The sequence below is a fragment of the Lissotriton helveticus genome, chromosome 5_1, assembly GCF_964261635.1.
Source record: "Lissotriton helveticus chromosome 5_1, aLisHel1.1, whole genome shotgun sequence".
Classification (NCBI taxonomy): Eukaryota; Metazoa; Chordata; class Amphibia; order Caudata; family Salamandridae; genus Lissotriton; species Lissotriton helveticus.
In genome coordinates, this window is record NC_136065.1 from 245,980,933 (window position 1) to 245,996,570 (window position 15,638).

General features: G+C 42.2%; 1 protein-coding gene across 2 annotated transcripts in view; it reads right to left on the reverse strand.

The window, feature by feature from the left end:
- Positions 1-15,638, reverse strand: part of WDR31 (WD repeat domain 31) — a 169,956-nt gene that overhangs the window by 129,971 nt on the left and 24,347 nt on the right. For both annotated transcript variants that reach the window (XM_078642128.1, XM_078642129.1), the window contains exons 2-4: positions 4,353-4,499; positions 3,751-3,880; positions 418-492 (exon numbers count right to left, since the gene is read on the reverse strand). In XM_078642128.1, the coding sequence (XP_078498254.1) occupies positions 418-492; positions 3,751-3,880; positions 4,353-4,399 (252 nt within the window). In that variant the 5' untranslated portion in view covers positions 4,400-4,499. The remainder of the gene's footprint in view (positions 1-417; positions 493-3,750; positions 3,881-4,352; positions 4,500-15,638) is intronic.

Here is a 15,638-nt window from a genome sequence, read left to right on the forward strand (position 1 = left end):
ATCCCAAAACTATTTGAAAACTCTGCTATTCCTGTTTGATGCTATAAGGCTATTTATCATTCCTTTAAGACTCATGCTTGAATGGTGTGCCCTTTGGTTCAGGTATCAACTCAGAAGGAAAGGTGGGGTATAAACTGTTCCTGATTCGCTGCTTGAAGAATTCCCATTTACTTCCAGCAGGTCAGTTTAAGTAAAGAGCATTTTGGTATTTACATGTGAGACCTCTGTCTCCAGATGACAGGTCTTTATTCATCTAGAATTCTTATTGGGATAGTTGGATTTTGCTCCTTAAATCCAAGCCTTGTCATGAGCTTGCTATTACTATGTCTGCTGCACGCGTCTGCATAGTAGACTGCACAGTACGTAGTTCCCATTCTGGTATGTTAGGTACTCTTTAGTGAAAGGGAGGATATTTACCTTAGTCACTTCTTTCTCATGTCCTAAGAACCGCTTGAGTGCCGCTCCTGTTCTCCAGTTAGAGACCACCACAGTCTGAAATTCAGCATAAAACGCAGAGGATTTAGTCCCATGTGAGTCAAATAGCACATCTTAAGGACTGTTCCTTCCTATATTTCACATGATTAATAGATGAATGACTGACTTTTATGATAGATCCACATTAAAAGTAAATTGAAATCACTTCTCATGATTGAAGATCCCATTTTATTTGTTTGTTTGGATTTTTATAACTAATACAAACACAGCAGGCGTATTACTACATGTGCAAAGGAGGCCTCTAAACAGTGACAAAAACCCTCCTCACCCTCGTAGTCCTCAAGTGTAAAATTCCAAAATCTACATTTTTAGGGGTTTACTGTAAAGGTTATATTTCAGACAAAAAGTTAATAAACCATTTTTATACATTTTGATGCAGAATTCTTTTTGATGTTTGCAATTATTATAAGCAGCCTTCAACATACCAGATACCTGTGTATATTTAAGAAACTTATGACTTAATTAACACGTTTACAGTACAGTGACACCTAAACATATATTATATTAAATCGAAGACTGCACATATGTGAATAGAATTGTTGATAGCACTAGCATTGCATATTTGTCTTTCTCAAGAAAGTATTTCTTGACTATTAATGTAGCTAATAGACGGTTATTGGATATTGCCAACATTGGTATTCAATTCTTGTAGGAGAATATGTATTTGAAATTAAATAATAGGAAACTGATTATGGATAACTTTGTTTTTGCTGAAAACAATACTTTTGAGGTTCTTTAATTTTGACTCCATCTTACATTTGTCTTCAATTTGTGTTGCCTTTACACAGACTGCTCTATTCATGAAGTGTTTCTGCCCTTTTGACTGCAACGTGTAGAAACCCCCCCTCTGTCCTTGCTTTGAAAGCAATCTCAGACACTAGCTGGCCTAACTGCATACAGACATGTTCTGCCATTACTGATTGACCTATAAGTGCTGTAGTTGATTGACTTATGGGTTGGGCAGAAACACGACGTAAGGGGGACATTCTGGTTACATGATGTTTTTCTATTGGCTAATATTTTGCAGATCTTGTATGTCCATATTAGGTATTTTGTATGCTTGCAGAAGCTAGGACTGCCCCTTTCTTTTATGCTGAGTTTGTAAATCCTAAGCAGATAAAAGACCTCTGTGTTCTGTATTCTTTAGACTGCCTCATTCAAGTGCTAAAGGCTCCTGTGCGACGTAGTCTCACTTATTACGTTTAATAAAGATGTCTTTTAATATTTCAGCTTCTGTGCCAAGTTCTTTTGTATTAGTGAGACCCCTGAGAATGAAGATTTCAGTTCTTCACTTTCAGCAATATTATTTAAATACTTTTTCCTTTCTCTTTCGTTTTAGTGCAATTTTAACTCCTACTGAAACATGCTATATGTTGTTTTGATCTGTGGGAGTGGCATATGCAAGTCAGAAAACACATCTCTGAAGGACAGATTGGAAAATTATTTTTAGGCTTTTCCGTGCTGATGACGGAACTGCTCCGTCATCAGCCGCGGTGGCGCTGTGCTGATGATGGAGCGGTTCCGTCATGGCCTGCCCGACGCGCCTGCGCGGCGCTGATTTCGCGCCTGCGCGGCGCGTTCTATTGAGCGGGCGGGGCCTTGACGGAACCGCTCCGTCATGAGCACAGCTCAACCGAGGCTGGTGACGGAGCAGTTCCGTCACCAGCATGGGCGCGCTGCGCGGCCCCCCCCGCCCCCTTAGCGCTGCGGCGGAATAGCCGCCGCAGCGAAGTTGTTAACCAATCGGCCAGAAATCTTGATTGTTTATTGTGCAACTGTTTTTGTGATGCCAAATAAACCAGACTTAGATCTGTAATAAACAACTTTACAATACCTACAACTGTCATTTGTAAAATTTATATTTGAAACAGAGGATATGGGGATGTTGCCTAAGGAGTGTCAAGGGCGTAGCTACCACTGGTGCAGCCAGTGCAATACAATGGTGCCCAGAGGTGGGAGGGGGCCCACTCTGCTCTGCCCCAGATCATGTTATTTCAGAGGCAGACTGTTCTGTTTTTTGTTTTTTTTAGACAGAGTGCGTGCTATAGGCATGGCTGTGTTTACTTTTCAGGGGTAGTGGTACAGAAGAAGTAGTGTTTAAGGGAACAATAAAAAAGAGAGAGGTAAGGATTCAAAGAAAAGGAGAGGGTAAAGAAGGGACAGGAAAACGTGACAGAATGGGAGAATCAAATAAGGTTGAGCGAGAAAGAGAAAGGAGATAAGGATGTCCGAAAAGGGCAAGGGAAAAGGAATAGAAAGAAACTAGAAATAAGGAGAGAAGTTATGATGGAGATGAGGATGAGTGAGAGACAGAAGAGGGGGAAAGCGACTTAGGAAGAGAATAGAGAGGAGGGCATTAAATGGATGAGGGAGATGAGAAGAGAGCAGGGTGGAAATATGGGCAAAAACGAAAGACAAGTAGAATGAGGAACTTGGAGACCCATAAACTGCATTAGTGTAGCAGGTGCAGTGGCACGGGGTGCAGGGGTGTGATGGCCTTCATTTATGGCAGCATTTTAATATCAGTCGGGGTGACAAAGTTTTATTGCTTGCACTAGGACCCATGGTCTCATCAAACATTTTCCCCGTCAGTGTACACCATAAATCCTACTAATTTAGGAAAATGTTTTGTCACATGTATACTCACACATGGGATGGGAAATCATAACCCAATGCTGAACCCTGTGTACTATTTAATAGAGATCTATAGAGGTCACAAATATGCAATCTTATGTTTAATATCAGTGGAAAGCTCCAGAAGAAAATGAAGTGGGTCTGTTATTAGATGTTAGCATAGCATACTACCAAGCAGAAGATGTCAGTTGGAACTCCTTCAACTATTAGCCAAGCAACCCAGGCTTTACGTCAGTGCCAAAATATTTCAAATTAGACTTCATTTTATGACTCTCAACGGTTACTCAGGATCTAGATCTTGTCTAAGGCACTTATTCCGTACTGTTGCGCTTTAAACTATGCATTGGCACTACATTTGATGTTCGAGTTCTGTGAACTGTGTGAAGGATCTCATTGCTTTTTACCTTACTATATGTAGTCTACATTTTGGGCATAGACAATATACATTAGATACATGATTTGTGCCACATCTTAATAGGAAATACAAATATAGAAAATGGTAACTCATACGTGTGTCAATCTTAGAATGAAGAGGTCTATGGTAGTCATGTACGTCAAGTCACCGTACCTCTAATTGCTCTTCCCACTGCACATTAAGAAAGGGAATCTTGAGAATCTTACCTTATCCTTCCCTCCTGACACACAGAGGTCCGATGTCAAGGCAGCCAGGGAGGTCACTGCATCATTGTGAGCTGGGATGTGTTGCTGGATGTTCTGCCCAGAGTAGTACACTTCCACATGTGCCTCCGCCCTGGAACATAAAAGAGGGATCAAACCGATCTGGATAACTTTCTAAGCATTACTTGCATATGGTTAAAGAAAATGCATACTTCACTATAAGAAAGTAGTTAACAAAAACAATCATACTTATAGAAAATGACTGTAAAATATATATTGAAAAAATGCAAACATGGAGGGGAACAAACTTCTGAGTGACCACAAATCCATTTTCATACTCAGTAGAATAAGAACAGGAGACTCAGATCAACAAGGTCTGGATCAACACCGTGTTTTAAGAATATTCATACTGGGTTTAAGGAGATTCATAAAAACTGCCTACTATTAGTATAAATTGAGATGTTTACAAAGTAGATATTCTGGCCATCTCTTCAGGACACATCTGCTAAAGGAATGAAACAACTTGTGGATGTATGGGAAGATCTATTTAGTGGACATGTACTCTCTTACTAGGTAGGTTATGGCTAATGTGCTAGTTTGCTCACCTGTATTTAGAGCTGTTGCGTTTGACTTTGCTCTGCAGCTTCCCCATTTTTAGTGAAGGCCATGGGCAAGCGACGGTGGCCTAGAATCACATGCTGTGCTCAGCTGCGGAACGTTGACTCTTCCAGACACCCCATGCAGGATGTGAGCTGCAAAGATATTAAGAGTTTAAGTTACCTTTAGTGAACACTAGTGATTAGGTAGAGATGCAGTGTTCATCTTGGTTACCTCATTTTACTAAGTTCCAATCAACACCAGCAAGATTAAATACATCGGCATCTTAAGCTAAAAAGGCATTTAAAAAGCACATTTTTTATGTTGAAAATGACCATATAATGAGAGGCTGCAAAAGAGAAAATTGCTTATATACATCTACATGAGTAATATCTCTACCGGCTACATACATCATGGCCGTGAACCACGGAAGTGATGCCATAGACTTGCAAGGGACAAAATGACCCTAACAAATGTGAAGCAACATGTGCTTTGGTTGCAAGTTCCCAACCATCATGCTCTGACCTAATAATGCTTCTGTGCGGAGTAAGCCTCTAAAGGTATTTATTCTCTTTGGTATGCAAAAGCCGGTGACCCCATCGTAGGACAGCGGCCAACCCCTGAACATATGTCGTTGAGCATTTCAAGGCATATTGCTTTGATCAGACCTAGTGTATTTAACTTAAGTTACAAACAATAGCATAAAGCAAATTTCTTTTTTACATTTAAGTCATTTAAAATGTTATTGTTTTCGTATAACAAAAAACACAAAGAACATTAGCTGCCAGGACTTAGTACTTCAGAGACAGACAATGATCTATGCATTGTGAATGTACAGAGCACCACACATCCTGGACACAGCACATCAGACACAGACAGTGATCTATGCATAGTGGTACCGAGTAAAACCGTTTAAGGGTATGCACATCTTACAAGCTCGTACAGCCTAAGTGCATAACATATTAAAACATGCCATTTCTCCATTTTAGCTAGCAACTAACAAACAACAACACCCAACATATTTAGTTCACCCTTTCCGAAATGACATATCTAGATTCCATAACCCCGTTGCAACTTAAGATCCCCACTGTAGTACTAAATCCCATCCAAAGCTTCTCCCTGCTAATATCAGTTACTTCCAGCAAAAGCTGGGAGCTGTCAGATGTATCTGAGCCAACGTCCGGAGCCAGTGAGTTCTCTACTAAATGTTCCCACGCTCTAGTCCTATCAATTTTTCCCCGCCCTCTCATCAATTCACCAAACAATACAGCGCTCTCAAGTCCTGCCGATTTAACCAGCTCATCTCGCCACTTTAACAGTTGGGATCCTCCAGCAGATTTCCACTGCATTGTCAATTCTATTTTTGCAAGTATCATTGCCAAATCAACAAATCTAGTAGTGTTTCTTTCACATTTTGGGACGTGGGTAACTCCCAAGAAGACAGGCCAGGGCTGAACAAGCTATCTCATGTTGTGTGATATCATTAAAACAGTCCACTACCACCTCCCAGAACCCCGTTAAAGAGGGGCAGGACCATACCATATCGAACATTTCTACCCCAAAATCGTGCATCTTGGACATGCTGCAGCAGCAGCAGCATAGAACCAATTAATCCTACCAGGCATAAGGTAAGCTCTATGCAGAAAATACAAATTAATTCATTTGAATCTGAAATTACAAAAGATAGTGGGTATGTGTGCTAGGATCTTTTCCCAACCCATGTCAGTAATCTGTGACTCTAAATCGGTCCAATTTAACTTTAAAATCTGTTAGTGCAGTTAGAATGTTAACATGTATGGCTTGATATAGTGACGTGTCCGTTTTTGCATGACCCTTCTTTCTACCAAGCAGTTATCAGAGTGTGCATTGCAGGTTCCAAGTCTCTATTTTCAAAATGATTCCTAATCTTGACTACCATTGCCCAGTGCAACAAGAATTGCCTGCTAGGAATATCGAAATCCTCCATCAATTCTTCAAATGAGTGGAATTCACCGTCTTGATACAAATCTCCGATAAAATGTATTCCAAAGGCAGTCCACCCCATAAACCCCCAAAACGCCCCTCCACAGGCCACCATCCTCACCACCTTAGTGGCAGGTCTGGCAAGTAGAGCTTAGGGGTGCGAGATCGCTGCAGACAATGCCACCAGCACCGCTGTATCACCAGGAGCTCCTGAAAGGGCTGCATGTAGTCATTGCCATGGAACCAAGAGGACCTGCAATAAGTCCCTCAAGTCAGGAGGTGCACTGATTAAACCCTGTACAGAATGCAACCTACTTTAAATCCACTGATTGAACCATTGCAGCTGTGCTGCCAAGCAATATGACTCAAAGTCTGGAACAGCAAACCCACCTTAAGCTACAGGATGCTGCAGCTTAGCTAGCAACACCCTATGTCTACCATAATAAGGGGAAGAGTATATCCCCCTGCATGAGCGCTGCTGGCCAGCGGCTCCATTGCAATGGCAAATAATAAGGGGAAGAGTGGACACCCCTGCCTAGTTCCTCATCCCACCTCATATGAATCAGATTTAGTTCTGCCAGAGAGAACCCGTGCTGTGGGTCCCGTGCAGAGAAGTCTGACCCAGTGTATAAACCCAGGACCCAACCCCATCTGACCCATTACTCGATATAGGAAAGCAAAGTTGGTGAAACTTTAGAGCTATACACAGCAATTAAATAGTTAAAATACCTTCCACCTAGTACCCTATAGAGTGACAAGAGTGCATTAGAATGTGCATCACTTTACCAGAGAGATGTGAGCTATTTTCCTTTACTGATAGGCTGTTGGAAAACATTTTACCCAAATAAGGGTATGTTTAACACTTTCAAACTCATCTCTTTCTAAATGCCATTTAAACTTTTTGGGCTTTCTACACCCCTTATCTTTGAAAGTCATCAATGTATTCTTAATAATGTTAATTTTCATGTAAAGGCTTTCAGCAAACCTATGGAGACATTCCAAGCGTTTCTGTAGGGGTAAGGTCCAAAATCACAATGCCCTCCGCATAGAGCAGTGAGGCTATATTGGAAGGCCTGATTTCAGGGCATCCCCTCCCAAATCATTCAAAGCCATGGCTAAATCATACATATATAGGGAAAATAATAAGGGGGCTAACAGGCATCCTTCTTTAAGACCATTATTCATTAACATTTTTGGAGATAGCTCACGCTTGCCTCAAGTAAAACATGGCACCAGTTAAAAGAATAAAGTGCTATTATATGATTTAGTAGCTACAATACAACATGGCTGAAGGGGGGAAAAAATGATGCAGAGCGCTGCTGTGTTATGGCCTTTTTTAATTTAACCCTCAGACATGTTAAAACATAGCTAAAATAATATTGGAAGAGCAAATATCTCTCATAAGCGAGACCGATGGCTTTGCCAATGCTTAGTTTTTCTTTTTTCAATTTTATTCCCGAACACCTGCCAACTCCATAGACAAAGCTACCCAAGCCACTTGTTTACTGCTCATTTCATCTGCACTGCTCCGCATTCCACATTACCACTGCTTTAAAATCGAGCAGCCATGTTGAGAGGTATTGTGCATAGTGAATATTTGTTTCACTGTTCCAAGGTGGTTGCCATCTTTAAAAGCAACTTGTCAGCCATACACAATATCATCCCAAGAAAGTCGCTCATGGCTACGTTAACATTTTTAATTATTGCTAATTGCAAGCACATTCCAGCCACATTTATGTGGTGGCAGCTTTCTTCTTTCTGCAATTTATATAAGTTAATTGATTAGATACTTATGGGTCTCTGTTTTATTTTATTTTACCTATTATAATGTCTAAATATAATCCTAACAATTGTATCTATAGGTGCTTCACTACTGAAATATTGGGGAAAATATTAAATAAATATAAACAAATACAAAGAAATACAAAATGCATACAATTCACCCCCCCAAAAACACAATAAAAATATACAAAAAAATGCTTATGTATAGCAACACTTGAACGTCTGAGTTTCTAACTATTTATCCATGCATGCACATATGGGACTTTATTTAGTACAATGTGAAATCTCTTTATTATTTTCCATATATATGTATACCTTTCTTTGTAGGTATGTATCTATATATTTATATCACTCTTAATGTAGAAAAAAAAACATTAAAAAAACTTCAACTCTCTCTGGTGCACTACTCTATGTCTCATCCTATACCTCTCTCAATATAGCCTCTTCTTCTCTGACTCATCCCAAACATCATTGTACTACTATTATCTCCCAATAACCCTTTCTAGACTCTTCCTTCCTCGATCCCTCCTCTGACTGTTCCCAAACCTCATTTTACTATAATCTCACTAATAACTCTTTCTAGACTCTTCCCTTCTCTATACCTCCTGTGACTCAACCCAAACCTTATTTTACTACTATGATCTCCCAAACAACATGTCATAGACTCTTCCCTCCTCCATCCCTCCTTTACCCTATTAAATCCAACTAACAGACTCACATGTACATTGCTCGAATTTGTAGGAGAGTAGGGTCTGCTATCCTATGGTCACCCCAAATTTTTGCTTTTTGCTTCACTGGTTTAGGACTTAATGTGGCTGTGGGCCTGCTAATCAGACCCACAGCCTGCTGTTCTCTCCCTATTGCCAATGCACTTTAGGTGCATTACGAAATTGGAACTGGTTCACCCTATTGGCCCCTGTAACAGTGTACCCCAGGTACCCAGGGCATAGGTGCTTCCAAGGCCTACCAGGGGCTGCAGCACGTATTGTGCCACCCCTGGCCTGGCCTCCATATTTGACACAACTGGCTGATCACTCAGCTGGGGTAAGTCGGTGTAACCACCCCTTACTTAGGTGTAGTATGCCTATGCCTAACCTAAAATGGACACATATGTTCCTATCAGCCACTCCTATGGAAGGCCTCTTCAATCCTGGAGGCAGAGTGCTTGGAAGTATGTGAGATGGTGCTCTGGCATGAGCTGAGCCTGTCTGCAGCTTTCGGAACCATGTCCTTTAGCTGTTTCATGATACTGCCATACCATATACTCTTAAGTGCATTATGAACCTCGCGGTTAAATGCTATCTTTGGTTTGGCTTTATCAAAACATGTCGAGTAAGGTGTCATACGAATTGGAATACTACCCCCTCGCCAGTTCTGGCGACAGGGGTAGCATTCCACCCTTCTAGAGGGATATGACATGTACCTAACCTGAACCCCGGTTAAAGTTAAACAGAGCCTCAGCATCACAAAATGGATGCTGCCACCACAGACACAAGTCTGACCTCCTGCTGCTGGGAGTCCTTCCAGCGAGGGCAGCTTGGACAAAGGGTTTCCTGACTTGGGAGGTGCTAGCACCACCCCAGACAGGATTTTGTGTATTGGGTAGGACAGGGCTGAATAGAATCAGACATGCCTGGGGCACACAAGGTGTCCCTGTGTATATGCCAGTTCAAACCGGTGCTGGGGCTTTCCAGCCCCAGTCTTGGCGCGAAGCTGGACAAAGGAAAGGGGGTGTAACCACCCCCCTTCCTGGTCCCACCCAGAGGAGGGACCTAGTAGGTGATCCGGCCCCCAGATTTGGAATAAGAGTAGGACCTGTGTCCTAAGACTTCAGATCATCCTGAACTCGACTTGAAATAAGAAGAAAACTGGACTTCGACATTCTGCTGCACAGAAGACTGAAGAGAATCTCCCTTGTGGCCAAGGAGTGACCACCCTGTGAATACAGGCACCAACCAGCAACTCGACATCTGCTTTGCCGCCGACTCCCGCCGGAGCCCGAGCCCAGAGCTTGACAAGACCCAGACTCCCAGACATCTCAGAGCCCGATCCACAGTCCCTGAAAAGAAGAGACCCGTGGAGGCACCGAGAGACGTGGGACCGGACATCTTGGAAGACCCCGAAGAGCTGACTGCGCAGCACCCGAGGCACCCTCGACGCTGTGCTTTGAGGTTTGAGAAGCCCCGACACAGAGCAGCATTTGCACCGAAGATCAGCCCCCCAGCATCTCCACGATCTGCGTGGGGCCCTTTTGCACTTTGCCACTCGACGCGCCATCCCGGTCACTTGCCACGCGGCTAGTGGCCATCTACGATTTGAACTGCTGGTCTGGTTGCTCCAGACTGGCCCTTGCTCCCCTGAAAAGGAGCCCTCGCTCTGACCTTGCTGGTCCGAGTGTTAAGCTTTTTCCACTTACTGCGTGGCTTGCATTAGCAAAGGCCTGTTTGCTCCAATCAAGTTGCCGACACCGCCATCAGCTAGAGCCTTCGTGGGACAGCTCGTGATCGACTCCTGGACGTCCTTGACCTCTTCGTGTCCACGTGGCTGCGGAGACAAGCTGCACCTCTTCACCTGTTTGCACCCGACATTGCCTGGTTCCATCCTGGTTCCACGGTAGTCACTGGCTAGTGACTTTGAACATTGTCCCCTCTGCTTTCAGGTCTTCACCTCTTCAGATCCACCCTTGGATCCACCGGAACTCTCCTCGACGACCCGCCTGCAGCATCTTCAGCTCCAAGCACCATCGACCTGCGTGACGAAACCCGACACAACTTCGCACCTGTGCACCCGCTTCTTGTGGGTGAGGTAACTCAGCAACGCCGGTGTTCCCACAATGGTATACACCTCTAGTGCCTGTGTCTAAAGTTTTGTTTTAAAGGGAATGAAGTGGAATAACCATTTTAAGATAAAACCAGTACTCCTCTGCAGGAGAATCGCAAGTAATAGTAGTTAGCGGCAGTGTACAATTTTCGAAAAATTATAATGATATTTTTAAAAGTATTTTAATAACAATAATTAAGAGCAGTGTTGCTAAAGGCAAGGGTTGGTGAATTTAAAGGTTTCCTAGTATTGAATGCAGCTCATGTCTCTTTCTTCCACCACCTTACATTTATTTTTTATCTCACTATGGTAGGTTCTTTTAAGGGCTGGCTAGATAGTGGATCTGTAGACGTATGGTTGCTAATTCTTTAAAATATACATAGAGTGGACTTTTACTCCACCCAGAGGACTATTACCCCATCACCCCCAATACTGTTGCGTATTTGGTGTACAATTCTGCCTTGCAGCAAGTGCTGTCCTTGGAATAATGAGGGACTATTTTACATCTGAAAAGTACGCTCAATCGGCCCACCGTTTATGACATTCAATTACTTATCTCCTATATGTATTCTATAATGAAAGCAATAGTTTTTTCTACTTTTTTTTACCAGCATAAGCAAAACAAATAGCGCATGCTTTAAAGTGATAAACAGTATGACCCAGTCGGAAGGGGTGAGGGTGGGGTGGAGTGTGAATGGGTGTTTCTTGTTTATTCATATGTTATGTTTAACTTGTTTTCTCTCTTTGATTTTCAACAGGAATGTACAATCCATAATGTACTCAGCAATGCCATACCACAGTCATGGACTTTCTAGTCACAACTGACAATTTTAACATAACGGGGCACTTGGTTTTTCTTCAGCCACTAACCCCAGTACGTGGTCGGCCTAGTCTGGGTTATAGGTGCCTAGCTGTGTATTTTATCCCTCACCTGCAATGATTCATCTTGTATCTCTTAACAAGTACTTGACTAACGTGGCTATCCTGAAAGAGGGTTGTAGGCAGCTTGCTGTGTATGTGATTTGCTTAAGTTTGCGTTAATAACAATAAAAAAGATTTGATCCTAAAGTGATAAACAGAGCGAGCTAAAACAAGTAAACAGCATTCGTAAATGCCTTCGTTTGCATGATTTAGAAGACTGAAGCCAAACCGTTTGGCTTTGCCAAAGCTTTTTCATCAGAACTTCCCGACTTTACAATTGTGTTCCTACATTCTTCCTCATTTATCTCTCTATTCTGAGTGTCGCTTTCTGACTCTTGGGCAAAGTCTGGTGATGACAAACAAGTTCCAGTCCACCACTTATACCACACACACAAATCAAGCACTGCTTCAGGGTCTCAAATAATCATGCATTTGGGGTCTACACAAGTGAACCTCTTCTGCAGAGGTTTTGCTACAAAACTGTGAATCAGGAGCAATGTATGTGGCATCAACATACAGTGAAAACAAATTCCTAATTCAGGCCCTGTACTTAGTGAACATGGCATGATCACTTTCTGGTGAAACTGTTGCAGACATGGCATTCGCTCAGGAAACGTTTGAGACAAGACAGTTCTATTGTCAAACAAGTCTGAAACCCACCAAGTTTAAAAGCATCCTATGATTTTGTTTTTCCAGCTATCTCCATAAATGTAATATGTTTGGTTTGGCAAAGCATTGCACATAACCAGCTCATTACATTTTGCTCACTTAAGGAACATTAAACTCTTGCATAGATAGAATTACTTTTAAATGATACAATACAATATTCTATAGAGCATGGTCACAACACACAATGGGAAAGGACCAGCACACACAAGAACACTCTTAATTTCACTCATCCACAATCTAATTTTAGGACCAGTTGGTAAATGACCAGACATGCTTACTTTCATCAGATTTGCTTGTCATCTAGCCCTATTGTTCATCATTTCTGAATATACACTCCATGTCCCAGCTTTTATTCCCCCCAAAATAGCAAAAGAGTACTCTTTCTGCAACCAAAACACAAAACTCCAGCAAATACAGTGCTGATATTGTGGGCTTGGAGGACCTAACTTTCTGGCTTTATAGCTAGCTTGCAAACAGATTTCCAGATCAGCAGTCTAAATTATTTTAATAACCATAGGAACTGTGACCACCAGTCTAATCCTTTAATTGTGAAATCTATGACCTGAAGGCAAATGTTACTGAGCTTAGCTTGTTACTGAATATGCTTAGCCAGGGATCTCTGATGTCCAGTTATAGCCATGACTGGATCCAGGATTGTGAACCATATTTGGCAACCCTGCCATCACCATGATGCGTACTCCCAGGTGTGTAGTACCAACCTGTATGTTGGTGCTTTACTTGGTGCTTCCTCTGACGTATGGCCACAGGGCCCTTGGCAGTTATACATGGGTAAAACTTATACTTATGCAGTGTCCACGGCTGGGTGGTGACCTTGCTGCTGGCTTACCAGAGGTGCTTACTTTCTGCGAATGACTGTGGCAAGCTGCAATCCTCCAAACTCATCATGTTGTGTACTCCTGGCTCCCTCCTCATGCGTATTCACAAGCACGAGTGGTTAGCAGTTGGCTTACTCATATTCTCAGATGCTATTCATCACTCCTTTCATGACCAAATCTAATAGGAACTGCATCCTCTCTCGGTTACAGACAGAAGATCAATAGCTGGAGAACACGTGCTGTGCTACCTACTGACTCGTTGCCTACCTAGCCCAGGCAGCCCTGGGACCACAGAATACTTCTTCACCTATGCAATGGTACAGCAGCACAATCCACCAGCAGGGACTTTACCTCCGCTTCTACCTGAAGGAGGGCAACAGCAAGGTAAAGTCCTGCGTTAACGACTGAATCAATCAAAGCTGATCCTCAGGACATTACTCTTCGAACGCTCCCAAAGTCAGACAAGAATATGTACATTGCCCACCCTGCAGAAGTCCTACACTTGCAGATCTCTGCTCAGAAGCATGGGAATCTTGAGTCCTTCGGCCATCCAGAAGCATCTGCTGCTAATAAGCAGTGAGGAAGGTTGCAGATAGGTTTCTGCTGCACTGCTTTCTTTTTGATGGACATTCCGTTGCCATAGTGAAATCCCAGCAATCCTATTAAGATAAGATTTAGTAAGCATGGCTAATAGGACACAAGCTACTTTCAAGTGTACTACAGTGGAGGTCTGCTCCTAAGTACAAGGCTTCAGAGGAAAGAAGGACAGAGGATGTGAGGAGCGCTCCAGCAGGGTGAAAGTTTCGAACTCATGTCCAGCCAATAGCGCTTTCCCTAGGGCCGGTATGCGTAAGCACTATAGAGAGAATAGGTGGGAAGTTTTGTTAGGGGAAATATTTCCCAATAGAGGGTACAGTTGTGTAAGAATACTAATAATTATAATTATAATTATTTATTGTGCAGTTAGTTAAAACAAATACAATAACGTTAAAACAGAAACAGCCGTAATGCTATCTGAGCTCATTATATAATAACTGTATCTACGATAACTACGTGGCAAGTCAATCAGTTCACATGATTTGATTCCGAACAGGAAGTGTGTAGAGTGTCAAACTCAAATTTTAGTTCACACATTTGGCCAAGGACCTTTAGTGTAGTGTGTTTTCCAGCCGTCCAATTTAGAACATCACCTTTGCTTAGCAGACTAAATTAGTAGACATAAGCTCTACCCTATCAGAAGAATGTTACAAAAAAGAAGTCAGAAAAAGAAGTTAGTGTTCTTAAGTGGTAAACTTCAAAAGCATACACCATAAAATGCGATATCGATTGTTTTCTTCAAATTGCCATACAAAGCAACTGCCCTGCCGCCATCTCAGATATTGTGTAGCAGCAATTTGAGAAATTTGTATTACTGATGAAACACTGTATGGCGAAAATGTGGAACACAAAGAAAGTGAATGAAATAGTGAGGTAAAATAAGTGCTTTAAACAAAAAAAACAGGACCAGGGCTTTGTTCCCATTGTCTGCACCTGCCGCTACTGTGCAGGCATGTTTGCTTTATGCGTGTCCCCATGTGTTTTCTGTACTGTGGGATGTTTAAGTAGAAAGTGAACATGTGGAGCACAACAAAGAGGCTAAACAGTGCGGGCCAACTCACAGAACTAATCTGAGACAAAATCCTAAACTTTTAAAAAGTTAAACCAATTAAACCGAAAAACCAATACAATAATATTAAAACAAACACAGTCATAATGCTATCTGAGCTCATTATAATATAACTGTACCTATAATAATAATAATCCACATTTGTATAGCGCACAATCACCCGTTAGGGTCTCTAGGCGCTGAGGGGCCGTCGGGAAGATTAAGCAAGCTATTGCCCAGAGTCGCATGGTGCTGGGCTAACCTGCCGCCGGAGCCGGGGATCGAACCCTGATCCCCAGATTCCAGCGTCAGTCGCCCTGGCCGCGGCGCCACACCTCTCCCTACAATAACTACGTGACAAGTCAATCAGTTCACATGATTTGATTCCTAACAGGAAGTGTGTAGAGTGTCAAACTCAAATTTTAGTTCACACTTTTGGCCAAGGGCTTTTAGTGTACTGTGTTTTCCAGCCGTCCAATTTAGAACATCACCTTTGCTTAACAGACTAAATTAGTAGACATAAGCGCTACCCTATCAGAAGAATGTTGAAAAAAAAGAAGTCAGAAGATTAAGTTAGTGATCTTAAGTGGTAAACTTCAAAAGCATACACAATAAAATGCAATATCGATTGCTTTCTTCGAATTGCCATAAAAAGTGAC